Source organism: Saimiri boliviensis, chromosome 21, assembly GCF_048565385.1.
Source record: "Saimiri boliviensis isolate mSaiBol1 chromosome 21, mSaiBol1.pri, whole genome shotgun sequence".
In the NCBI taxonomy this organism is placed as follows: Eukaryota; Metazoa; Chordata; class Mammalia; order Primates; family Cebidae; genus Saimiri; species Saimiri boliviensis.
The window spans coordinates 21,970,797-21,995,767 of NC_133469.1; the positions used below are offsets into that span (position 1 = coordinate 21,970,797).

Genomic DNA, 24,971 nt, shown 5'->3' on the forward strand with positions numbered 1-24,971 from the left:
CACCCATCTCCCAGCCCCCGGGCCACCCAGCACCACTCCCTCCCTCCCCTCCACCCACAAAACTCTTGAGTGCACTCCAGCAGAGCTTCATAAGAGAGGGCATCATGAATATTTATGATGATTATTTTAATTTAAAAAAATAAGCCCCAAATCTCTGGGTAATAAACCACAATAAAAAGTAGCATCTGGTGTTAGATGCTCTGCCGAGCGGAGCACTCCTGCAGTGCCGGCAAAGGCTCTGCAGAGTTGGCCACAGTATTCCACGCTGCTCCCCATTTCCAGAAGTCCCTCCTGAAATGAGGAATCTGAGGCACACCGGTGAAGAGACTGGCCTGAGGTTAGACTGCCAGGTGAGGCACATGGGAACGGGGCCCAGAGAATCCCAACAGTGCCATAGAGAATGCTACCCAGCAGGGAAAGAGCCATGTCTTCTTCCACACGACCAGTAACATCACACTCACGAAGCAACAGAAAGGGTGGCCAGGGAACCAAGTCCTGACCTGAGCCCAGCGATGGGCCAGAGCCCAGCCAACCGGCCTCACCCGCTCAACCTCCAGCACACTGCCCTCACTCCCAAGCCCAGCCCTCCTTGCGGAAGACCAGCTGCACAGCCTCATGCACGTCCTTCACCACGTGGGAGGCCTCCATGAGCCCTGAACTGAAGCAGAAGTCTCGGTGCCCGTGGAATGGGGGCTCCTCGCCTCCAAGCAGAGGCTCCGTGGACTGCGGGTCCCTGGGATTGTACACGCCTGTGCACACCAGGATGGAGACGCAGCTCTGGCTTGCTGAGGGCCGTTGCCGCCGTGGGTCCCCAGCCCCTAGTTCCGGCGCCCCGTCACGTGTCGCCTTCTGCAGGTACTGGTGGAACAGGTTGGCGCCATACACATCAGACATAGGGTTGTCCCTGGCAGGGGCAGCCACACCGGAAAACGGAAAAGAAGAAACCTAACTCAGTGTTGCCAAGCAAAGGGAGCAGAGAAGAGTTTCGGGGCAGAAGAGTGAATCCGACACAGGGAAACGGGGGTGACAGAAGAGAGGGAGGGAAGGGGACGTCGCGAAAGGGATGGGGGCGGGGAAGGAGAGCCTACCCCACAGCATAGAGCTTCTGGATGGGGGCGGCCCAGCCTCGCCTCTCCGCCTGTCGCTGGAGCAGCTCCTCTGCGTACTGGTAAGTGAGGATGCTGGGTTTGCCCATCAGGCCCTCGTATCTCAGATCCTTGCCCGTCACTTTCTGGTAAATGGTTTCCAGGCACAGCAGAAAGGTGCCATGGCCAAACCTGCCAGAAACGACCACGGAGCAGTTCAGTCTTCCTGATCCCTAGGCCCTGCCAGAGAACGGAACAGCCATTCTCTAAGCAGCACCCACGCAGACCAGCCTCTTCCCCAGAGTAAGAGCTGGCACATAGCAGACACTCTGCTGGCACGGGGGGTGGCGTTTCACCTTTCCCTCTCAGAAAACTCCTAGGAGAGGACATTAGCATCCTCATTTTGCAAATGAGGAAACCGAGGCACAGCAAGATTCAGTAATGTGTGCAAGATGGCAGAGCCAGTACTGCAACTCAGTCTGATTCCAGAGCTTAAATCCTGCTGTAGAGCTGGGCAGACGAGGGTTGCCCTTCTCTCCTTCTTTGCTGGTGTCTGCTTCAGCTGACTGTATTACGACTGGGTGTGAAAAAGACCTTCCCTTGCCTCCCTTGCAATGAGGCGTGGCTATGTGATTAAGCTACAGTCAAGAAACGCACAAATGCTGGGCTACATTTTTGCCTTTTTTGAGGCGGAGTCTCACGCTGTCACCAGGCTGCAGTGCAGTGGCACAATCTCAGCTCACTGCAACCTCCGCCTCCCAGGTCCAAGTGATTCCCCTGCCTCAGTCTCCCGAGTAGCTGCGATTACAGGTGTGCGCCACCACGCCCAGTTAACTTTTTATATTTTAGTAGAGACAGGGTTTCACCATGTTGGCCGGGCTGGTCTCAATCCTGACCTCATGATCTGCCCGCCTCGGCCTCCCAAAGTTACAGGAGGGTGCCGCTGTGCCTGGCCTGGGCTAAACATTTAATAAGCAGCCTTAAAATGAGGGACAGGGGCCGGGCGTGGTGGCTCACGCCTGTAATCCCAGCACTTTGGGAGGCCGAGGCGGGTGGATCACAAGGTCAAGAGATCGAGACCATCCTGGTCAACATGGTGAAACCCCGTCTCTACTAAAAATACAAAAATTAGCTGGGCATGGTGGCGCACACCTGTAATCCCAGCTACTCAGGAGGCTGAGGCAGGAGAATTGCCTGAACCCAGGAGGTGGAGGTTGCGGTGAGCCGAGATCGCGCCATTGCACTCCAGCCTGGGTAACAAGAGCGAAACTCCGTCTCAAAAAAAAAAAAAAAAATGAGGGACAGGGGACGGGAACAGTGGCTCACACCTGTAATCCCAGCACTTTGGGAGGCTGAAGCAGGTGGATCACCTGAGGTCAGGAGTTCTAGACCAGACTGGCCAACATGGTCAAACACTGTCTCTACTAGAAATATAAAAATGAGCCGGGTGTTGTGGCACACACCTGTAGTCCCAGCTACTTGGGAGGCTGAGGCAGGAGAAGCATTTGAACCTGGGAGGCGGAGGTTGCAGTGGGCCAAGATTCTGCCACTGCACTCCAGCCTGGGTGACAGAGTCAGACTTCATCTAAAAAAATAAAATAAACTGGTGACAGTCTGCGCTCCCCAACTCCTTCCTGCCACCTGGAATAGTAATATGATAGCTGGTGCTTGGCTGCAATCTCGGCTCACTGCGACCTCCGCCTCCTGGGTTCAAGCAATTCTCCTGCCTCAAGCCTCCCAAGTAGCTGAAATTACAGGCGCCCGCCACCATGCCTGACTAATTTTTGGTTTTTTAGTAGAGACAGGGTTTTGCCGTGTTGGCCAGGCTGGTCTCAAACTCCTGACCTCAGTTGATCCACCCACCTTGGCCTCCCGAAGTGTTGGACTACAAGCGTTAAGCCACCGCACATTTCAGTGTCATCTATGCAACGATTCTGTTTTTAATTAGAAAAGTTCATCTCAAATCTGGTTTAAAACTGAAATCTGACCCTTGCTTTTCAGTTCACAGTGACATAACCAACCAAGCCCACTGGGGTAGTGTCAGCATACCCTCCTCGAGGAATAATACTTCAGAGGCAATGCCAAGCTTCAAGCCACAGAGACACACTTGAAAAGTGACAAGAGCACCCCTGTATCTCTGGGGCTACTGAGTCAGCACTGGGCCGTGCCCACCCTTACAAGGCTGGCTGAAGGGCAGCCGCAGGCTGAGACTCAAGAGTCGGCCCATGCGGATAACAGCAGCCCAACAGTACACAGCAGCTGTCAGCTGGACTCCCGAGTAAGCACCCTGAGGACCAGAAAAGGGCCGCCCGGACTTGTGCTGGCTAGCCACAGAGTAAGACAGGACAGACGACAGCAACTCAGCTGAGCAGGGAGTGCAGGCACCTGCGTGGCCCTGAGAAAGCCACTCATCCTCTGGGTCTCAGTTCTCTGGTCTAGACAGCCATCAGAACTGTCCTTGGCCAGCGTGATGGTACACGCCAGTGATCCCAGCACTTTGGGAGGCTGAGGCAGGGGGATCGCTTGAGGCCAGGAGTTCAAGGCTGTAGTTAAGTTCTGACTGTACCACGGCACTCCAGCCCGGAGGAGACAGCGAGACCCCTGTCCCCGCCAAAAAAGACGAATCCTTGCTTCCCCTGCCCTCTGTCTTCAGGGTGCAAGGAGACAAGACAGTGAAAGAACCAGTGCTACAGGGTGGAGCCGGGGACAAAGAGCAACTGAATAACGTGCACTGATACGGTACAAAGGTTCCACTAGACACGAGGAGCGCTTAAGATTACCGGGGGCAGGGGGCATGTGTGAAACACCCTCTCCTCAGACTCTGTCATCTGTAGTTTAGGGTTAGTAACTAACATGTGAAGTGATCCTTCAAAGGCCAGGTTAGTGCAGCAGTGGGGCCTACCTAAGTACGGTCCAACTACCCTGGGTGGCAGAATGACGGGTGGGAACTGCCCGCAGGACTGCCCCAGCAGCAGCCAGGAGTGGGCCACCAGGCCAAGGCCAGAGCTTTGTGTCCTCACCTGGGCATCTTGGCTTCAGCCATCCACAGGAGATCCATGTTGCTAGCCAGGACAGGGAGGTGGGGGTAGGGGGCTGTTGCCAGGCTAGTCCCAGGGCTCCCATTGCTGAGGAGGACATCCATGATCAGCTGCAGGCTGGTCTCCCAGCGGACCGGCTCCCCTAGGAGGAGCACCCCTTTAAAGAAAAGGCACAGGTGAGGGCTGCAGGGCAGGAGGCAGGCCCTTAGGATGCCAGCTAGGGTGACCCACCCACACGCCCTCCACCCACAGTGAACCCAGCTGGGCAGGGGCACAGCTCTCCCATGAGCCTAGAAGAGCCCCTTACCCATCCACCCTGGGTGCACAAGGCCCAGGGCCCAGGAAGAAGCTTCCTGAGGGCTCCCATTCTAACTTTAGTCCACTGGTACTTGGCAGAAGAGGTTATGAAACAAAACCAGCAGGCCAGGCGCGGTGGCTCACACCTGCAAGCCCAGCACTTTGGGAGGCTGAGGCAGGTGGATCACCTGAGGTCAGGAGTTCAGGACCAGCCTGGCCGACATGGTGACATCCTATCTCTACTAAAAATACAAAAATTAGCTGGGGGTGATGGCGGGTGCCTGTAATCCCAGCTATTCGGGGGCTGCAACAGGACAATTGCTTGAACCTGGGAGGCAGAGGTTGCAGGGAGCCAAAATCACACCACTGCCCTCCAGACTGGGTGACAAGAGTGAAACTCCATCTTAAAAAAAAAAAAAAAAAAAAAAAAGACAAGAGCAGCAAGCCCCCAGCCTGCTTCTCCCTGCTGGCTGAGGCTCTTCCACCACACACTCCCTCCATGACTTAGCAAGGCTCCCGTTCTCTCAGTCACTTCTCTCTCAGCCCCAGAGACCAGCAGAACCTAACAGCCTGGAGTGGGGGTGTGAACTTATAGAGACCTGAACCCCAACCTGGACTCCAGTGATTTTCCTGTATGACTATGGGCAAGTAATTTCCCTTCTCTAAGCCTCAGTTTCCTCAACTGCAGCTACGTAACAGCAACAATACTTACAATGCTGTTGGACTGTAAGTATTGTTGGATTGTGTGGATAAAAATGAGATATAGGCCGGGCACGGTGGCTCAAGCCTGTAATCCCAGCACTTTGGGAGGCCGAGGCGGATGGATCACGAGGTCGAGAGATCGAGACCATCCTGGTCAACATGGTGAAACCCCGTCTCTACTAAAAATACAAAAAATTAGCTGGGCGTGGTGGCGCATGCCTGTAATCCCAGCTACTCAGGAGGAGGCTGAGGCAGGAGAATTGCCTGAACCCAGGAGGCGGAGGTTGCGGTGAGCCGAGATCGCGCCATTGCACTCCAGCCTGGGTAACAAGAACGAAACTCCGTCTCAAAAAAAAAAAAAAAAGAGATAGCATCAGTAAAGAGTCCAGGACTAGACACACAGTAAGCACTAGGCAAAGGATCCTGCTGACTCTAAGCTACAGGGCCGGCGAACTACACCGGACCAGTGATTCTCAATGGGACAGCACCGCCCCTCATGAGGTCCTTTAGAAGTCAGAGGCAATTTTAATTGCCACAATGACTAAAACCTGGCAAGTGAAGGTTGCGGAAGGGGGGGCCTGGGATGTTACGTACTCAGGGCAGTCCTGCACAATCACAACCTGTCCCACATTAAAATTAACATTAATTTCGGGCCGGGCGCGGTGGCTCAAGCCTGTAATCCCAGCACTTTGGGAGGCCGAGGCGGGTGGATCACGAGGTCAAGAGATCGAAACCATCCTGGTCAACATGGTGAAACCCCATCTCCACTAAAAATACAAAAATTAGCTGGGCATGGTGGCGTGTGCCTGTAATCCCAGCTACTCAGGAGGCTGAGGCAGGAGAATTGCCTGAACCCAGGAGGCGGAGGTTGCGGTGAGCCGAGATCGAGCCATTGCACTCCAGCCTGGGTAACAAGAGTAAAACTCTGTCTCAAAATAAATAAATAAATAAATAAAATTAACATTAATTTCTTAAAAAACTGTCCCATGTCCATGTGCGGTGGCTCATGTCTGTAATTCCAGCACTTTAGGAGGCCAAGGTGGGGAGGATCGCTTGAGCCCGGGAGTTTGAGGCCAGCCTGGGCAACATAGTGAGATCCCCGCTCTACAGAAAAAAGAAAAGAAAAAACTTTCCCATGTCCTAATAACATCTGAACGTCCCACCTGATATCCTGATACCCACATAGGTGAACAACCTTTTCAGAATGACTTGAACTATTTTACATATAATCACAAAGCATTTTTTTTTTTTTTTTTTTGAGACGGAGTTTCACTCTTGTTACCCAGGCTGGAGTGCAATGGCGCGATCTCGGCTCACCGCAACCTCCACCTCCTGGGTTCAAGCAATTCTCCTGCCTTAGCCTCCTGAATAGCTGGGATTCCAGGCACGAGCCACCATGCCCAGCTAATTTTTTGTATTTTTAGTAGAGACGAGGTTTCACCATGTTGACCAGGATGGTCTCGATCTCTTGACCTCGTGATCCACCCTCCTCGGCCTCCCAAAGTGCTGGGATTACAGGCTTGAGCCACCGCGCCCGGCTACAAAGCATTTTTTATACAGTTTCAATATGCATCAATTTTTCCAAAAATACAACTATGGTGTAAGTCAAGAGAAGACTGTACTTTGCCTTTTCAAAACTCTACTGAGAGTTGTTCCCTATTTTGGAAAATTACTTGACTCATGGCAATGCTGCCTCTAATTTCTGAAACACCAGTAAAACACCCGTCACACCTATAAACACACTTGCAGCCGGGCGCGGTGGCTCACGCCTGTAATCCCAGCACTTTGGGAGGCCGAGGTGGGTGGATCACGAGGTCAAGAGATCGAGACCATCCTGGTCAACATGGTGAAACCTCGTCTCTACTAAAAATACAAAAAATTAGCTGGGCATGGTGGCGCGTGCCTGTAATCCCAGCTACTCAGGAGGCTGAGGCAGGAGAATTGCCTGAACCCAGGAGGCGGAGGCTGCGGTGAGCCGAGATCACACCATTGCACTCCAGCCTGGATAACAAGAGCAAAATTCCGTCTCAAAAAACAAAACAAAAAAAAAAAAACCACACTTCCGTTAGCCTGTATTTGTGGCTGTAACATTCGTGGTGATTCTATGTTTAGTGCAACCATTTTACTTCTTGGATAATTATTACACACTGCACACATTCTTGTCTTCATACTAAAAATGTTTCCTTTTACATCCCCCTATTACAATTACAGCTTTATATCAAACGAATTAATTTTTAATATTGTGTGTATAGAAGTTACATTACCTGTGAATATCATGTCAGGATAATAAAGGGATAGTCCAATGTTCTTGCAAAAGGGAGAACTGGGCTTAAAAGTTGAGGAATTCTAGACACTAGATCATCTCCAGGGGCCTTTCCACCCTCAGATTCTCTAAGCTTCCAGTTTTCCTGGAACAGTGAGCCGCACGGGGAAGGTCAGACTGACTAACAGTCTCGGAGACGGTGAGTAGCAGAGCCAGACCCGGCCAGACCCCAGGTGTCCTGTGTCCAAGGCCCCCTGGCTGCTGAAGCCGGCTGCAGGCAGTCACACTGAGACAGCCTGAGGGCCAGAAAGGAGAGGGAGAAAAGACCTCACAGTTCACAGAAGAGGATTTCTCTTACCTTCAATGCGGGGAAAGTCATTCCTTGGGAGGGGCTGCAGAGAGACAAAGGAGAGGCTATCAACACAAGTCACCTTCCACACCCCCCGCCTCCGGGGCGCTGGGAGGGGCGGGCAGACACACCCCACAGATCCCATATCCACTGTCAAGCCCAAGCCAAGGGAGAGCTGGAGAGGAGTGAGGAAGATGCAGAGAAAGGAGAACAGACAACGGCCAGGTGGGCCACAGAGCAGGCGGAATACCCCATGTGAGGTCGCCAGGAGGCAGGAGGGCCAGCTGTCTTTCTCTGGTGGGAGGGGACACAAGATACAGCCAAGCAAGGCTCTAGAATCAGGCAGCGAAGAATGCAGGTGCGTCAGGGCCTGACGGGCCGCTTCTCCTCCTGTCACTCGACCAGCCTCGAGGGTCCATTCCATCCCCAGGTCACGTAAGTCTTGGTTCTGCCACTAACCGACTATGTGACCCGAGGCACGTCACTCCCCTGTGTGGGGCTGTCTCTGAGCTAATCTGAGATCTGTTCCAACTCTCACATTCTGGTTCTCCACAGAGCTTGCACAGGTCAGGGAGAAAGCCCTCACGGGGGACAAAGTGCTCTGTCCCATCAGAAAACTCGGGAGGAGGAAGGACTTAAGCTCTATCAACAAATTAAAGGCCGGGCGCGGTGGCTCAAGCCTGTCATCCCAGCACTTTGGGAGGCCGAGGCGGGTGGATCACGAGGTCAAGAGATCGAGACCATCCTGGTCAACATGGTGAAACCCCGTCTCTACTAAAGATACAAAAAATTAGCTGGGCACGGTGGCACGTGCCTGTAATCCCAGCTACTCAGGAGGCTGAGGCAGGAGAATTGCCTGAACCCGGGAGGCGGAGGTTGCGGTGAGCCGAGATCGCGCCATTGCACTCCAGCCTGGGTAAAAAGAGCGAACCTCCGTCTCCAAAAAAAAAAAAAGTCAGCTATCTGTTTATAACTGCATGCCGTCAAACGGTGAGAGTGGTCTGACTTCAAACCTGGGCTACGTGATACGCAGACAGTGCGACGAGGAGAAAGGGAGCCAGCGGGCACCTCAAGAGATGGCAGTCACGCTGCAGAGGATCCCCAGGGATCACAAGAGAGACAGGGGACAAAGCCAGTGTTCAAAACTGAGCCCTGCACACAGAGCACCTAGGCAGGTGTGCAGACCGGCCAGTGCGCCCTGTGCAAGCACCTCTCCCGACGGCAGCTCAGAACCGGGCCACAGGAGAGCTCACCTCGCAACGGCCAGCGGCTCTCCTGGACAGCACTGGGAAGGCCAGCCAGCAAGTCCGGAACTGCTTGTCGGAAGGGAGGCTGGGGCTCTGAAAGGGGTTCCCAGGTCATTACAAACAACGCAGAGAGGACAGGGCGTAAAGCCTGCTGCTTATCCAGGCTATTTTCTTTCTTTTCTTTTTTTTTTTGAGACAGTCTCAGCCAGTGGCCAAGGCTGGAGTGCAGTGATGTGATCACAGCTCACTGTAGCCTCCAATGTCTGGGCTCCAGCAACCCTCCTGCCTCAGAATCCTGAATAGTTGGGATAATCGGCATGTGCCACCATGCCTGGCTCATTTTCTTTCTTTCTTAGAGACAGAGTCTCACTCTGTCACCCAGGCTGGAGTGCAATGGCACAATCTTGGCTCACTGCAATCTCCACCTCCCGGGTTCAAGCGATTCTCCTGCCTCAGCCTCCCGAGTAGCTGGGATGACAGGCGTCTACCAACATATCCAGCTAATTTTTGTATTTTTAGTAGAGATGGGGTTTCGTCATGTTGGCCAGACTGATCTGGAACTCCCGATCTCAGGAGATCAGCCCGCCTTGGCCTCCGAAAGTGCTGGGATTACAGGCATGAGCCACTGCACCTGGCCAATTATTATTTTTTTTTTTTTGTAGAGACGGGGTCTCACTATGTTGCCCAGGCTGGTCTTCAACCAGTCCTCCAGTTTCAGCCTCCCAAAGCACTGGGATTACAGGTGTGAGCCACCACGCCCAGCCTCTGAACCATTCTCATAAATCCAGGGAACAAAACCCTTAGCCAGATGTGCCTCCAAGGAGGCAGTAGTCACACAGAAGCACAGACACAACACAGCTCTGCAGGAGGGTTTGCAAGGTGAGTGACGGAACCAATGCAGGGCACTGGAGGCGTGCAGATGACACGGCCCAACCTGTGCCCCTTATTACCGTGGTCTTCGGCCGCCGCTCCAGGTCCACCATGTCAAGCAGGGGGAAGGCCATCCGCAGCTCGTCCATGGTAACAACATTCCGGAAGCCCAGTCTGTAGCGAGCTCAGGGAAGTAATGCTGGACAGTTCTGGGGGAAGATGCCTTTCTGAATGCATCAAATCACAAGTGAAGGGAACACAACCCAGTCCTGATCAAGCCAGGCAGGAGGGCAGCAAGCAGAGCCCAGCAAGGATGGCACAAATCCTGCAGCTGCTGGCGAGCAGGCTGCAACTGCACAGGTAAAGAGGGCAGCTCCTGGGCAAACCACCAACAGTCACCAGGCACATGACAGGTGCCAGGTCCTATGCCAGGCGCGGCCCAGAGGGCAAAAGCACGTAAGAACCTCTGTCCCAATCCCAGCACTTTGGGAGGCTGAGGCGGATGGATCACGAGGTCAAGAGATAGAGACCATCCAGGTCAACATGGTGAAACCCCGTCTCTACTAAAAATACAAAAATTAGCTGGGCATGGTGGCACGTGCGGGTAGTCCCAGCTACTCAGGAGGCTGAGGCAGGAGAATTGCTAGAACCCAGGAGGCGGAGGTTGCAGTGAGCCGAGATCGTGCCATTGCACTCCAGCCTGGGTAACAAGAGCAAAACTCCGTCTCAAAAAAAAAGAATCTCTGTCCCGAGCTGAGTGCAGTGGCTCACGCCTGAAATCCCAGCACTCTGGGAGGCTGAGGTGGGAGAATCGCTCGAGCCCAGGAGTTCCAGGTCATTCTGGGCAACATAGTGAGACCCTGTTTCTACAAAAAGAACAGTCAGCTACACATGGTGGCATACGCCTGTAGTCTACTCAGGGGCTCCTCAAGAGGCTGGGGCAGGAGGATCACTTGAGCCCGGGAAGTCAAGGCTACAGTGAGCTACGATTGCGCCACCGCACCCCAGCCTGGGCAACAGAGTGAGACCCTTTCTCAAAAAAAAGAAAAGAAAAGAAAAAAACTGTCCCGAGGAGCCCAGCACATTCAGAGCCCATCAAAACCAGTGTTCTGAGAACAGTGCTGCCAGCCAGTGCTGAGTTCAGAAGAGACTCCTCAGTGGGCTGGGGAGACCGGCGGAGGGAGGAGGGCTGGAGCTAAAATCTTATAAGATGAACATGAATCAGCAAGGAAGAAGAGACCCTGGGGCGGGCCAAGCCAGCTTCAGCCTATCTCCTCTAAGATCTGCCTCCAACTTCCTGTCAACTGGCAGTCTTAACTGGACGTGGTTTTGGATGAATCTCAAAATGAATTTTCCCCAAATCCTGATTCTATCAGATAGCCCCATCAGCAATAAAGCCTGTCCTGCCCTCCCCTGCCCTGAGAGGTTGGTCAGACTCCTCAAGTTCACTTGCAAGGTTCCAGACACCCTGGCACCGCCCCTCCTGTTCTCATTCCTCTCCCTATCCCATTCCAACCTCCTACTTCCCCTGTCTGGGAAACCTTAGCCATCTGCTGGGCTCCACTGTACCCCTCCAAGAAACCAAGGCAATTCCTGCCCCAGGGATACTCCACTGCCCCCCCCGCAATACCTGTGGCACACTCCTGTGAGCTTATGAGCCTTTAATCATACGCCTTGGTAAACGCTCCTTTATTGCACATGGTGTTACTCTTGCCTCCTCAGGCACCAGCCCCTGATTCATTCGTAAGCCCCACGCCTGATCCTGGTCCTCGTCCTGTTCGGCGTGTGGCACACCGCTGGTACAGAGGACAGGCTCGGCACGACCCAGCTGCTTGAGAACAGGGGCCTGGTATTCTGCAGGCTCCCGAAGACAAGCTCCCTGTAACTGCATCACTACCACTGGCTAACACGCTGACTGGGCACCCCAAGGAAGAGACTAGAGAAGGGGTTCCCAAACCTAGTTACAGAACCACTGGGAGAGGTATTTTGTTTTTTTTTTTTAAATACAGATTCCTGAGTTTTACCCTAGACCTAGTCAATCAAGGCTCCAGTGCAGAGACCCTGGAATCTGCATTTTATGCCCTCCAAAGGATTCTGATGCAGGGGTAAGAAGACTGGCTTTTGGAAACCACCAGACATGAGGACCGACCACTCTCGGGAGCTGTCCTCTCACCCCTCAGCCCGCAGCATCACCCATGCACCCCAGCACCCAGCATCCCTCATTACAGTCCCCACTCAGCTAAGGGAGGGAAGGCTCCAGCCCTGCCCCTTCCCTTCAGCCAGAGTAAGACCAAAAGGATACCCCCGGGCATTCTCCAGCACGGGCCCCTGCCCAGACACCAGCATCCGCTTCTCGTGGTACTTTGAGAAGAGCTTCATGGGGCTGTGAGACAGAATAACCTGGTCTGCATCCACCTGTGGGACAGCCGGGACAGGGGAGGGCAGAGGAAGACAGAGCCATTGAGGGAAATGAGACAGGTGACAGGCCCTTTAGCCTAGGGAAGGGAAAACCCACTCAGAAAAAGAACGACACAAAGCCCTGTCTAGCACCCAGCAGCACTTCTAAAATGCACCCCGCCAGATGTGAGAAGAACCCGTCTCATTTGGTCCTTGCCACACAAAACAAGAGGCCAGAAATGTCACAGATGTGGGTTTTGGCCACTTGCCACCCTGTCAGGTGGAGCTAGATTTCCCAGGCCCCCACCTGGAAGCCACAGGGCTCACGTGTGCTCCCTGTCACTGTCACAGAAATCGGTGTTTTACTTTCTTTTTTTTTTTTTTTTTTTGAGACGGAGTTTCGCTCTTGTTACCCACGCTGGAGTGCAATGGCGTGATCTCGGCTCACCGCAACCTCCGCCTCCTGGGTTCGGGCAATTCTCCTGCCTCAGCCTCCTGAGTAGCTGGGATTACAGGCACGCGCCACCATGCCCAGCTAATTTTTTGTATCTTTTTTTTTTTTTTTTTTTTTTTTTTTTTTTTTGAGACGGAGTTTCGCTCTTGTTACCCAGGCTGGAGTGCAATGGCGCGATCTCGGCTCACCGCAACCTCCGCCTCCTGGGCTCAGGCAATTCTCCTGCCTCAGCTTCCTAAGTAGCTGGGATTACAGGCACGCGCCACCACGCCCAGCTAGTTTTTTGTATTTTTAGTAGAGACGGGGTTTCACCACGTTGACCAGGATGGTCTCGATCTCTCGACCTCGTGATCCACCCGCCTCGGCCTCCCAAAGTGCTGGTGTGAGCCACCGCGCCCGGCAGAAATCAGTCTTTTACTTTCTATTTTCAGTTCTGCTTAAAGACTTCGCTTCTTGGCCGGGCACGGTGGCTCAAGCCTGTAATCCCAGCACTTTGGGAGGCCGAGGCAGGTGGATCACAAGGTCAAGAGATCAAGACCATCCTGGTCAACATGGTGAAACCCCGTCTCTACTAAAAATACAAAAAATTAGCTGGGCATGGTGGCGTGTGCCTGTAATCCCAGCTACTCAGGAGGCTGAGGCAGGAGAATTGCCTGAACCCAGGAGGCGGAGGTTGCGGTGAGCCGAGATCACGCCATTGCACTCCAGCCTGGGTAACAAGAGCGAAACTCCGTCTCAAAAATAAATAAATAAATAAAATAAAAAAATAAAAAAATAAAAGACTTCGCTTCTTAACATTTATACTAACCCTAACAATGCAGCCTTTACTTAAAAGGTTTTTGGACTTCTCTCTGGAAATCACAGCAAGGAACCAATTTTATCCTCTCACGTTTTACATGCAACTTTGAGCGGCAACATCTCATCAATCAGCCACTTTATTTACTCTCCTGGTTCCACAGGACTCCTTCCCAAGCTGAATTCTCCCTCAACGAACAAGAATGCATCAAAGTTGGGATATGGTGCAGGGCTGCAGGTGACTGAAGGGGACAGCATGCCTACAGGTGCACACATCCTATTCAGGAAAGCCAAGGTGTGACTTCAGATTGGCACGTGCTATACCTGCAAAGTCCTAGACGTGCGTGTGATCTGAGCTTTCCAGGGACTCACATCCTAAATGCCCAAAAGAAAAGAAACACCACAAGGACGTAAACTAAAACTGCCAAATACACAGGCAGGAGTTTCGTGTTCTGCGGTGGCCATGACCGAGGACCACGTGAGACCATACCCAAACCCAGGGAAAGGGACGTGGACCTGCGGCAGAAGCTCCATTAGGAACCACGTCCCTGGGCTTCTATGCCTCTAGCTGCCTTCTCACCTTGCACCCCAGCAGGGCTGACAGCTCCTGGGCTTTGCTGTGTTGTAAGATGTTCCCAGCATTTGTGACAAAAACCACGGGCACCCGCAGCTGCCCCTGGGAGTTCATCAGCTTTCGGAAGGCTTCCAGAGCAGCAGGGATCACTCTGTGGCCCCGGACAAGCACTCCATCGATGTCCAACAGGAACCCAAAGGTGGGCGGGCTCTGCAGAGATGGTAAAATAATTACCAGGACGTGAGCCAAGAGGCAGGAGGAGGGCAAAGAAATAACCGTCACAGAGAGAGGCTCCACGCCACCCTCAGGTCGCTGACAGCCCTTGAAAACCTAGGTCAGAAAGAACAAAAAAATGAAGACAAGGGATTCTGCTAGGGTAAAATCCATCTATAACAAGAATTATTCCGTTTTCATGTTTTTCTAAACACATAACTACAGTGTTAAATTATTTTTGCGTAAATAAGAAGGCAATTTTTTTTTTTTTTTTGAGACGGAGTTTTGCTCTTGTTACTCAGGCTGGAGTGCAATGGCGCGATCTCGGCTCACCGCAACCTCCGCCTCCTGGGTTCAGGCAATTCTCCTGCCTCAGCCTCCCGAGTAGCTGGGATTACAGACACGCACCACCATGCCCAGCTGATGTTTTGTATTTTTAGTAGAGACGGGGTTTCACCATGTTGACCAGGATGGTCTTGATCTCTTGACCTCGTGATCCACCCGCCTCAGCCTCCCAAAGTGCTGGGATTACAGGCTTGAGCCACCACGCCCAGCTTTTTTTTTTTTTTTTGAGATAGGACCTCACAGTGTTGGCCAGGCTGGAGTACAGTGCTGCCATCTTGGCTCACTACAACCTGAACTTCCCGGGCTCAAGTGATCCTCCCACCTCAGCTTCCCGAGTAGCTGGGACTACAGGCCACACTACCTTGCGCAGCTTATCTTTTGTATTTTTAGTAAAGATGAGGTTTCGCCATGCTGCACAGGCTATTCTCAAACTCCTGGGCTCAAGCAATCCGACCACATTGGCTTCCCAAAGTGCTAAGATTACAAGCATGAGCCACCACACCCAGCCTAAGCAGTTTTTTAATTAGAAAATAAAGAAATCAGGCCCGGTGCAGTGGCTCACGCCTGTAATCCCAGCACTTTGGGAGGCCAAGGCGGGTGGACCACGAGGTCAAGAGATCGAGACCATCCTGGTCAACAAGGTGAAACCCCGTCTCTACTAAAAATACAAAAATTAGCTGGGCATGGTGGTGCGTGCCTGTAATCCCAGCTACTCGGGAGGCTGAGGCAGGAGAATTGCCTGAACCCAGGAGGCGGAGGTTGAGGTGAGCCGAGATTGTGCCACTGCACTCCAGCCTGGGTAACAAGAGCGAAACTCTGTCTCAAAAAAAAAAAGAAAGGGCCGGGCGCGGTGGCTCAAGCCTGTAATTCCAGCACTTTGGGAGGCCGAGGCGGGTGGATCACAAGATCGAGAGATCGAGACCATCCTGGTGAACATGGTGAAACCCCGTCACTACTAAAAATACAAAAAATTAGCTGGGCATGGTGGCGCGTGCCTGTAATCCCAGCTACTCAGGAGGCTGAGGCAGGAGAATTGCCTGAACCCGGGAGGCGGAGGTTGCGGTGAGCCGAGATCGCGCCATTGCACTCCAGCCTGGGTAACGAGAGCGAAACTCCGTCTCAAAAAAAAAAAAAAAAAGAAAGAAAGAAAATAAAGAAATCCAAAGAAAATATAATCCCAACACATTTTAAAATTATTTATTTTTACAGATAGTCTTCCTGTCACCCAGACTGGAGTACAGTGGCATGATCATGGCTCACTGCAGCCTTGACCCCCTGGGCTCAAGGGATCCTCCCACCTCAGCTTCCCAAAGTGGTGGGATTATTAGGCGTCAGCCACGAAGTCCAGCCTAATCCCAACACTTTAAAACAACCAATTAATAGTTTCCTTTTTTTCTCTATTCTTATATTTGTCTTGTAGCTACAACTATGCCATATGTAATTTTGCATCATCTTGTTCTTTTGCTTGACGTATCATAAATATTTTTACGGATTACAATCGCCTTTTTAACAATCTTTGAAGATTTTATTATAGCAAAAAATTTTTTTAAAAAACCTCGATCACTAAAGACAATATAAAAATGATACAAAATTTCTTGTCTCCATCTTACCTAGTCGTATTCTCTGTTTTCCAGAAGCCTTTTATACATCTGTAGTATACACACCTCTTTAATCTTAACACACACACAGAATCATGTTACTTTGTTAGTTGGTATCTTTTGGCTTTTTTTTTTTTTCTTTTGAGACAGAGTCTTGCTGTGTCGCCCAGGCTGGAGTGCAGTGGCATGATCTCAGCTCACTGCAAACTCCACCTCCTGGATTCAAGTAATTCTCCTGCCCCAGCCTCCCGAATAGCTGGGACTACAGGCATGCGCTACAATGCCTGGCTAATATTTGTATTTTTAGTGGAGACACGTTTCCACCATGTTGACCAGGCTGGTCTTGAACTTTTGACTTTAGGTGATCTGCCTGCTTCAGCCTCCCAATGTGCTGGAATTACAGGCTTGAGCCACTGTGCCCCAACTCGATCTTTCCATATTAATTATGTATAGCTCTGTTTCCTAAACATCATTTCTGGCTATATACTATTCTGAGTGAAGAATTCACTAACATTATTCCCTATATTTTGGACAGTTAGGTTTTTACACATTTTTGCCCCATGAAAAATAATGCTACAAGGAACCTCTTCATGAATATTGATTTCTCCCATGTTATGGATATTTCCTTGAGCTAGATTCTTTTTTTTTTTTTTTGAGACGGAGTTTCGCTCTCGTTACCCAGGCTGGAGTGCAATGGCACGATCTCGGCTCACCGCAACCTCCGCCTCCCGGGTTCAGGCAATTCTCCTGCCTCAGCCTCCTGAGTAGCTGGGATTACAGGCACGTGCCACCACGCCCAGCTAATTTTTTGTAAAGACTGGATTTCACCATGTTGACCAGGATGGTCTCGATCTCTTGACCTCGTGATCCACCCGCCTCGGCCTCCTAAAGTGCTGGGATTACAGGCTTGAACCACCGCGCCCGGCCTGAGCTAGATTCTTAAAAGTAGGAGTAATAAATCAGAGAGAGCAGATGTAATTACCCAAACACCTACTGACAAACCGTTGTTCAAAAACATCTATCAACTTACACATCCACCAGCAATGTACTTCACCCTTACAACATTGATTTCCACAACGATGTTTGTTAATTATCGAACTTTTTATTAAAGTTAAAAAAATTTATCTCTTCTCTTTCTACATTTCCTGGATTTATAAAGTTGGATGTTCTTTTTAAAAATCATTCCATTCCTCTTTTTACAAACTGTTAACATACAAGATGTTCTTCAGTCATCAAAAAAAACTAACCTAACTTGTTTGCTATTTTTCTTTTCTTGGTGCCAACTAGGTCAAGTCATTCTTTTTTTTTTTTTTTTTTTTTTTTTTAAAGACAGAGTTTCCCTCTTGTTACCCAAGCTAGAGTGCAATAGCACAATCCCAGCTCACTGCAATCTCCGTCTCCCGGGTTCAAGGGATTCTCCTATCTCAGCCTCCCAAGTAGCTGGGAGCACAGGCATGTGCCACCATGCCCAGCTAATTTTAAAAATTAGAGACAGGGTTTCTCCATGTTGGTCAAGCTGGTCTCGAACTCCTGACCTCAGGTGATCCGCCTGCCAAGGCCTCCCAAAGTGATGGGATTACAGGCGTGAGCCACCATGCCTGGCCCTAGGCAAGTCATTCGTATTGACATTGCTACTCTATGCACCGAGCTCCCTTTATAAAGAGTGATCAGAATCAGAAATGGTGCTCCAGGCCAGCTGCGGTGGCTGACACCTATAATCCCAGCACTTTCGGAGCCTGAGGAGGGTGGATCACTTGAGGTGAGGAGTTCAAGACCAGCCTGGCCAACATGGCGAAACCCTGTCTCTACTAAAAATGCAAAAATTAACCAGGCATGGTGGTGGGCACCTGTCATCCCAGCTACTCGAAAGGCTGAGGCAGGAGAATCACTTGAACCTGGGAGGCGGAGGCTGCAATGAGTCTAGATTGTGCCATTGCACTCTAGCCTGGATGACAAAGCTAGACTCCGTCTCACACACACACAAAAAAGGCACTGCAGTCCCTCTTTTCTTAGCTAGTGTGACGACAGAGCAAGCAACCAGTCTAGAAAGCAAACTCTCTAAAAGGGCAGCATTTTTGCAAGTACAAATCAATTCTAGGTAAGCTCTAAATAAATAAACAGAATTAAACAGAAGCAGTTTCTTTTTTTTTTTTTTTTTTTTTTTCCGAGATGGAGTTTCGCTCTTGTTACCCAGGCTGGAGTGCAATGGCGCGATCTCGGCTCACCGCAACCTCCGCCTCCTGGGTTCAGGCAATTCTCCTGCCTCAGCCTCCTGAGTAGCTGGGATTACAGGCACGCGCCACCATGCCCAGCTCATTTTTTTGTATTTTTAGTAGAGACGGGGTTTCACCATGTTGACCAGGATGGTCTCGATCTCTTGACCTCGTGATCCACCCGCCTCGGCCTCCCAAAGTGCTGGGATTACAGGCGTGAGCCACCGCGCCCGGCCAGAAGCAGTTTCTTAAAAAGACAATTTGAGTTGGGCAATGAAAGTGTTAAACACACCCTGTAACAAAACTCTTTGCACCCCCCACCCACGCCAGACTAGTTGAGTGCTTCCTGCCCGGCTACTGGGTTCAATGATGATACAATTAAACAAGCAGCCCCAAGACAGTACACAGGGAGCCCTGCACTAAGAGACGAGCCCACACCAGGGGAACCTGACTCAAGGGTGGGGAAGATTGCCCATCACAGGTCTTCTAGGCCAATTTAAGGAGTCTGAACATGGAAAGTGTTACCATCAGACCGGAACGATAGAAAACAATTTGGCTGCAGAGAAAGGACTGCATTGAGTGCCCTCAAGGGAGTTAAGTCAACGGAGACCAGGTGGGGCCAAATGCAATCCGAGACAGAGAAGATGGAGGTTTTACCTGGGGGAGTGGCAGTAAGAACGGAGACCATGGGGCATTATCAGAAACAGAACAGGCATGACTGTGTAACCATCCAGATGCTGGGATGGAGGGAGGAGGGAGCCACACGGACTCCCACGCTTTTTTATTTTGGCCTGGGAACACAGTAGGATGGATGCTGGTATCAGTCACTGAACCAAAGGGCACAGTAGGAGCAGGCAGTGGGAGGGCACAGGACGACAAAAGGTAAGTCCCACTTCGGAGCTGGGAGACAGGCAAGTGGAGACATCAGCACTGGACAGAAGGTTCTGGAGCTGAAAAATCTAGAAGGTCTCTGCCCTCAGAGAACCAGGAAGAAAACGCCACTTCATAATAGAGCACGCAAGGCCTGCCAGCAAACAGTGCAAAGAGGAAAACCAAGAGTCCACGGGGTCTAGGAAGCTGAGGGGTGTCTCCGGGTCCCGTGAAATAGAGACTGGAGCGGCTGGAATAATCCCATCTCCCTTCCACTGAACAGGCAAGACCCCCAGGAGAGGCGATCTTCCAGCTCCTCCATGCTAGCTTGGGCATGAGGCCTCTCGGCTTGAACAATGACAGCTACAGTGCCAAGCTGGAGGAGGGCAGCTGGAGGAGGGCAGGGACACTGGAAACACAGGAGGAAGCAACTCGAGCCAACATCACACCTGAACACCAAAAGACAGCTGCCAAGACAGAGCTGACCAAGCCCCGTATGCCACACAGGAAATGCCGAGACAAATGGTCCCACTAACCCTTGGCTCCACGTGTTTATGCTGTGGCACCCAGACCTGTCACTGCCCCAGGGCACTCAGCCAGACACGCAACAAAGGCGTTTTTTTTTGTTTTTGTTTTTGTTTTTGTTTTTTTGACAGAGTTTCGCTCGTTACCCAGGCTGGAGTGCAATGGCGCAATCTCGGCTCACCGCAACCTCCGCCTCCCGGGTTCAGGCAATTCTCCTGCCTCAGCCTCCTGAGTAGCTGGGATTACAGGCACGCGCCACCATGCCCAGCTAATTTTTTGTATTTTTATTAGAGACGGGGTTTCACCATGTTGACCAGGATGGTCTCGATCTCTTGACCTCGTGATCCACCCGCCTCGGGCTCCCAAAGGGCTGGGATTACAGGCTTGAGCCACCGTGCCCGGCCCCACAAAGGCATTTTTATGTATTCTTTGTACCAGCCCTTTGGGGAAGTGTCAACATCTCCGAATGGCCTTGCCTAGCAAAACGGGCCTGGGTTATACAAGGTGTTCAATATACACGCACTAAATCACCTGATTGGACAAAGACAGACACAACCTCAGAGAGAACCCAGCAAGGGCCACCCAGTTCACAAGTGCTGGATTCAGGGTTCAGCCTCTCAAGTTCAGCTGGCAACTCGCAGCACCTCAGAGAAAACAAGGGACCCAAGGACTGCTTCTCCCACCTCCTGCCAGCCCCCAGCTGTGAGTTAAGTCCTCTCTCCTCAACATACTCAGGTACCCTCCAGGATCCCTGGAGCCCCTCCCTATTCCCCAAGAAATCTCACTAGAATAGGGGTCCTAACCTAGACCCACAGATAAGATTTCAGGATGGCCATAAATCCCCTTAAAACTCTACATGCGAGCTGGGTGCGGTGGCTCACGCCTGTAATCCCAGCACTTCGGGAGGCCAAGGCGGGTGGATCACGAGGTCAGGAGTTCGAGACCATCCTGGTCAACATGGTGAAACCCCGTCTCTACTCAAAAATACAAAAATTAGCCGGGCGCGGTGGTTCAAGCCTGTAATCCCAGCACTTTGGGAGGCTGAGGCAGGGGGATCACGAGGTCAGGAGATCGAGACCATCCCGGTCGACATGGTGAAACCCCGTCTCTACTAAAAATACAAAAAATTAGCTGGGCATGGTGGCGCGTGCCTCTAATCCCAGCTACTCAGGAGGCTGAGGCAGGAGAATTGCCTGAACCCAGGAGGCGGAGGTTGCGGTGAGCCAAGATCGCGCCATTGCACTCCAGCCTGGGTAACAAGAGTGAAACTCCGTCTCAAAAAAAAAAAAAAAAAAATACATATATATATATATATATATATATATATATATATATATATATAAGCTGGGTGTGGTGGCACACACCTGTAATCCAGCTACTTGGGAGGCTGAGCCAGAACTGCTTGAACCCGGAAGGCGGAGGTTGCAGTGAGCTGAGGTCGCACCACTGCACTCCAGCCTGGCAACAGAGCGCGAGACTCCGTCTCAAAAACAATATTAAAAACAATGCTACATGCATTATTCCTGGGAACAGTAACCATAGCACTTTTCAGATTTCATTTTCTTATTCTTTTCAAGGAGAATCACTACCTAGGCCTAAAGAGAGACGGGGACGTCATCTGCCCTTTACCCCCATACCTGGCACAGTGCTAACACTCACGGGTGCTCGACAAAGGCTCCACACATTACTGCCTCCTAAGGACCTTACAACGGGACATGGTGTGGAGAGGGAAGACAGGGATATTGATGACCTGACCTGACCCTGTGTAGGCCTGGGCTAGTGTGTTTGTCTCTTCTTTTTTAACAAAAGTTTAAAAAAATTTTTTTTAATAGAAAAAAGCTATGGAACGATGATATAAATGAAGGTATTTAGTACAGCTGTACAACGTTTTAAGCTAATTGCTATTACAAAAGAGTAAAAAGTTTTAAAAATCAAAAACTTCGTAGAGCAAAAATGTTAGACTAAGCTCAGGTTTTCGTTCTTTTTGTTGTTATTTTTGTTTTTGTTTTTGTTTTGAGACGGAGTCTCACTCTGTCACCCAGGCTGGAGTGCAGTGGCGCGATCTCGGCTCACTGCCACCCCTGCCTCCCGGGTTCAAGCCATTCTCCTGCCTCAGCCTCCCTAGTAGGTAGGACAACAAGCGTATGCCTACACGCCGGGCTAATTTTTTGTATTTTTAGTAGAGACGGGGTTTCACCATGTAGCCGGGATGGTCTCGATCTCCTGACCTCGTGATCCACCCGCCTCGGCCTCTCAAAGTGTTGGGATGACAGGCGTGAGCCACCGCGCCCGGCCTATTTTCTTTCTTGTAGACACAGAGGCTCGCTCTGCTGCGCGGGCTGGAATGCAGTGGCCCGATCTCCGCTCCCTGCCATCTCCGCCTTCCAGTTTCCAGGAGCCGCCAGCGCTCAGGGGAGGTCGCGGCAGCCGGGCGGAACCCAACGCCCGCACCAAACCCACACGCGCTTGGGGGCGGCGCAGCCGCAGGCGGGGCTCCCGGCGCGGGTCCCGGTCGCCTCCACGTGAGGCTGGAAATCACCGCCCCAACGTCGTCACGGTGGCCATCGGAGGGCGAGCAGGGAAAACAGGGACGCGGGACGCGCCGGGGCTGACGGGCAGCCTGCCGGGCCGTCCCGACCAGCGCTCCCCTGCGGGGGAAGCGCTTCCGAGGCCGCCGGTGAACCCGGGGAGGCAGCGCGCTTCAGGCCCCCGGCACGAGCGACGGGCACTCGGGCGCGACGGCGGTCCAGGCCGTCCCCAGGTGGCCAGGGATGCCAGCCCGGCCGCCCCTCCTTCCCCGCGGCTCCCCGCCCCGCCGCCGGCCCCGAGTGGCGAGCGGCTCGGCCGGAACCCAGGCGTCCTCACCTGCGCGGGGCCCACAGCGCAGCCCCTGCGGGAGCAGCGGCCCGGCAGCCCCGCAGCCGCGCGCGCCGGCCGCCAGCAGAGCCCGCGCGCCGCGCCGAGCGCAGCCACACAGCCCCACGCAGCCATCCGGCGGTCGCTGCGTGCACGTGCACGGCGAGCCGCCAGCCCGCGAGCCCGCCCGCCGCGCAGCCAATCAGCGGCTGACGCGCGCGGCATCTCGGGAGTGGTAGTCCGGTAAGCGCGCGGAGGCCGGCAGGCGCCCACGGAACTCGACCCGCGCGCCGAAGGGGCTCCGTTGCGGCGAAGAAATGCGGGGCCCCGCTGCCTCGTAGACCGAGATCGCGGTGAGCGGGCCACGGCGCACGGTGGGCACGGCCCGGGCGGCGGCGCCTGCGCTGTCTCCCCGCGCCCGCGGATCCCGGGAACATGCGCGGCAGGCCCCAGACCGGCATCCCTCCGTTCACCGACCGTCTGGGCCGGGGTCTCAATCGTGACTCCAGGGCGCGGTCGCTGGGGCGGACCCTTGGTGCCGTCCAGGTCCTCTGAGCCCGTGTCAGTCAGGGGACGCCCGTCGCGCGCCAACTGTTAAGTCTTTTATAGTTTCTGTAAACCCGCTGACCCCCACCCGGCGCCTAGGGAGACTGCCCCCGTGAGTCCGCCCCGTGCGCCCTGTGGAGAGGTCGAGGCAGGACTGTCGTACAAGTCATTAGAAAATAACTGCCCCGGGCAGTCATATATAACGGGCCGGGCGCGATGGCGCACGCCTGTAATTCCCCCACTTTGGGAGGCCGAGGCGGGTGGATCACGTGAGGTCAGGAGTTCAAGATCAGCCTGACCATCGTGGTGAAACTCCTCCTCCAGTAAATATATAAAAAAAAAAAAGAGCCGGGCTCGGTGGCTCAAGCCTCTAATCCCAGCACTTTGGGAGGCCGAGGCGGGTGGATCACGAGGTCAAGAGATCGAGACCATCCTGGTCAACATGGTGAAACCCCGTCTCTACTAAAAACACAAAAAAATGAGCTGGGCATGGTGGCACGTGCCTGTAATCCCAGCTACTCAGGAGGCTGAGGCAGGAGAATTGCCTGAACCCAGGAGGCGGAGGTTGCGGTGAGCCGAGATCGCGCCATTGCACTCCAGCCTGGGTAACAAGAGCGAAACTCCGTCTCAAAAAGAAAAGAAATAAATGAGTCAGATGCGGTGGCACACACCTGTAATCCCAGCTACTCGGGAGGCTGAGGCAGGAGAATTGCTGGAACCCGGGTGGCGGAAGTTGCAGCCAGCCCACATGGTACCATTGCACTCCAGCCTGAGCAACAACAAGAGCGAAACTTTTTTTTTTTTTGAGACGGAGTTTTGCTCTTGTTACCCAGGCTGGAGTGCAATGGCGCGATCTCGGCTCACCGCAACCTCCGCCTCCTGGGTTCAGGCAATTCTCCTGCCTCAGCCTCCAGAGGAGCTGGGATTACAGGCACGTGCCACCATGCCCAGCTAATTTTTTGTATTTTTAGTAGAGACGGGGTTTCACCATGTTGACCAGGATGGTCTCGATCTCTTGACCTCGTGATCCACCTGCCTCGGCCTCCCAAAGTGCTGGGATTACAGGCTTGAGCCACCGCGCCCGGCCAAGAGCAAAACTCTTGTCTAAAAAAGAAAGAAAGAAAGAAAATAACTGCTCCAGAGAGAGCCAGATGACTAAGTCAGCAAACACCTATGAAACACGGCTGAGTCCGCTGTGCGGCGCCCGGGGTGGACACAAGGGTCAATGAGCAAAGAATGGGCTTCGGTCACTGAGAGCAGATAGCAAGCAGACTCCGTCCGTGGAGGCCCTTAGCAAAGCTGCATCCAGTAGCCCCCCGGTGATGAGGGGAGACTGTGCTGCAGGAGAAGTCTCCATTCCCACCGTTCGAAATGTGGAGGATGCTCTCTTCAGATTCTTTGGCCTGTTGATAGATACAGCTGTGCTAAAAACGGAGGAGCCTACTGTGTATTTAGGACTAGCAGAGAGGAAGGGAGTTGAAGGTAGGGACAGAGACTACTAACACAGGTTAGCAGGCCGGGGTGCAGTGGATCACCCCTGTAATCCCAGCACTTTGGAAGGTCGAGGCAGGAGGAACCCTTGAGCCCAGGAGTTCCAGACCAACCTCTATTTTAAAAATAATAAAAATAAGAGGTTAGCAGTGTCCTTTGGTTCTCAGCTTTAAAGGGCAAGTTCTTAATTCAGTTCAACCACAGTTGATCTGAATTTGGAACACTAACTCACGTAAGTCAAAC

General features: G+C 52.5%; 1 protein-coding gene across 1 annotated transcript; it reads right to left on the reverse strand.

Moving 5' to 3' along the window:
* Window positions 1-82: 82 nt before the first annotated feature.
* Window positions 83-22,860, reverse strand: HDHD5 (haloacid dehalogenase like hydrolase domain containing 5). The gene is made up of 8 exons (XM_039462537.2): window positions 22,701-22,860; window positions 14,078-14,281; window positions 12,154-12,266; window positions 9,932-10,025; window positions 7,744-7,777; window positions 4,106-4,280; window positions 1,089-1,277; window positions 83-904 (listed from the first exon to the last, which is right to left on the reverse strand). The coding sequence occupies exons 1-8, from the start codon at window positions 22,824-22,826 to the stop codon at window positions 568-570; spliced, it is 1,272 nt and encodes a 423-aa protein (XP_039318471.1). The 5' UTR covers window positions 22,827-22,860; the 3' UTR covers window positions 83-567.
* Between the last annotated feature and the right edge of the window lie 2,111 nt (window positions 22,861-24,971).

Coding starts and splice junctions, on each gene's coding strand:
- HDHD5 (XM_039462537.2), bottom strand. CDS start 22,826: ATGGCTGCGTGGGGCTGTGTGGCTGCGCTCGGCGCGGCGCGCGGGCTC. Junction 14,282..22,700: donor GCGCTGTGGGCCCCGCGCAG/GTGAGGACGCCT, acceptor CCATCTCTGCAG/AGCCCGCCCACCTTTGGGTT. Junction 1,278..4,105: donor GCTGAAGCCAAGATGCCCAG/GTGAGGACACAA, acceptor CGTTTCTGGCAG/GTTTGGCCATGGCACCTTTC.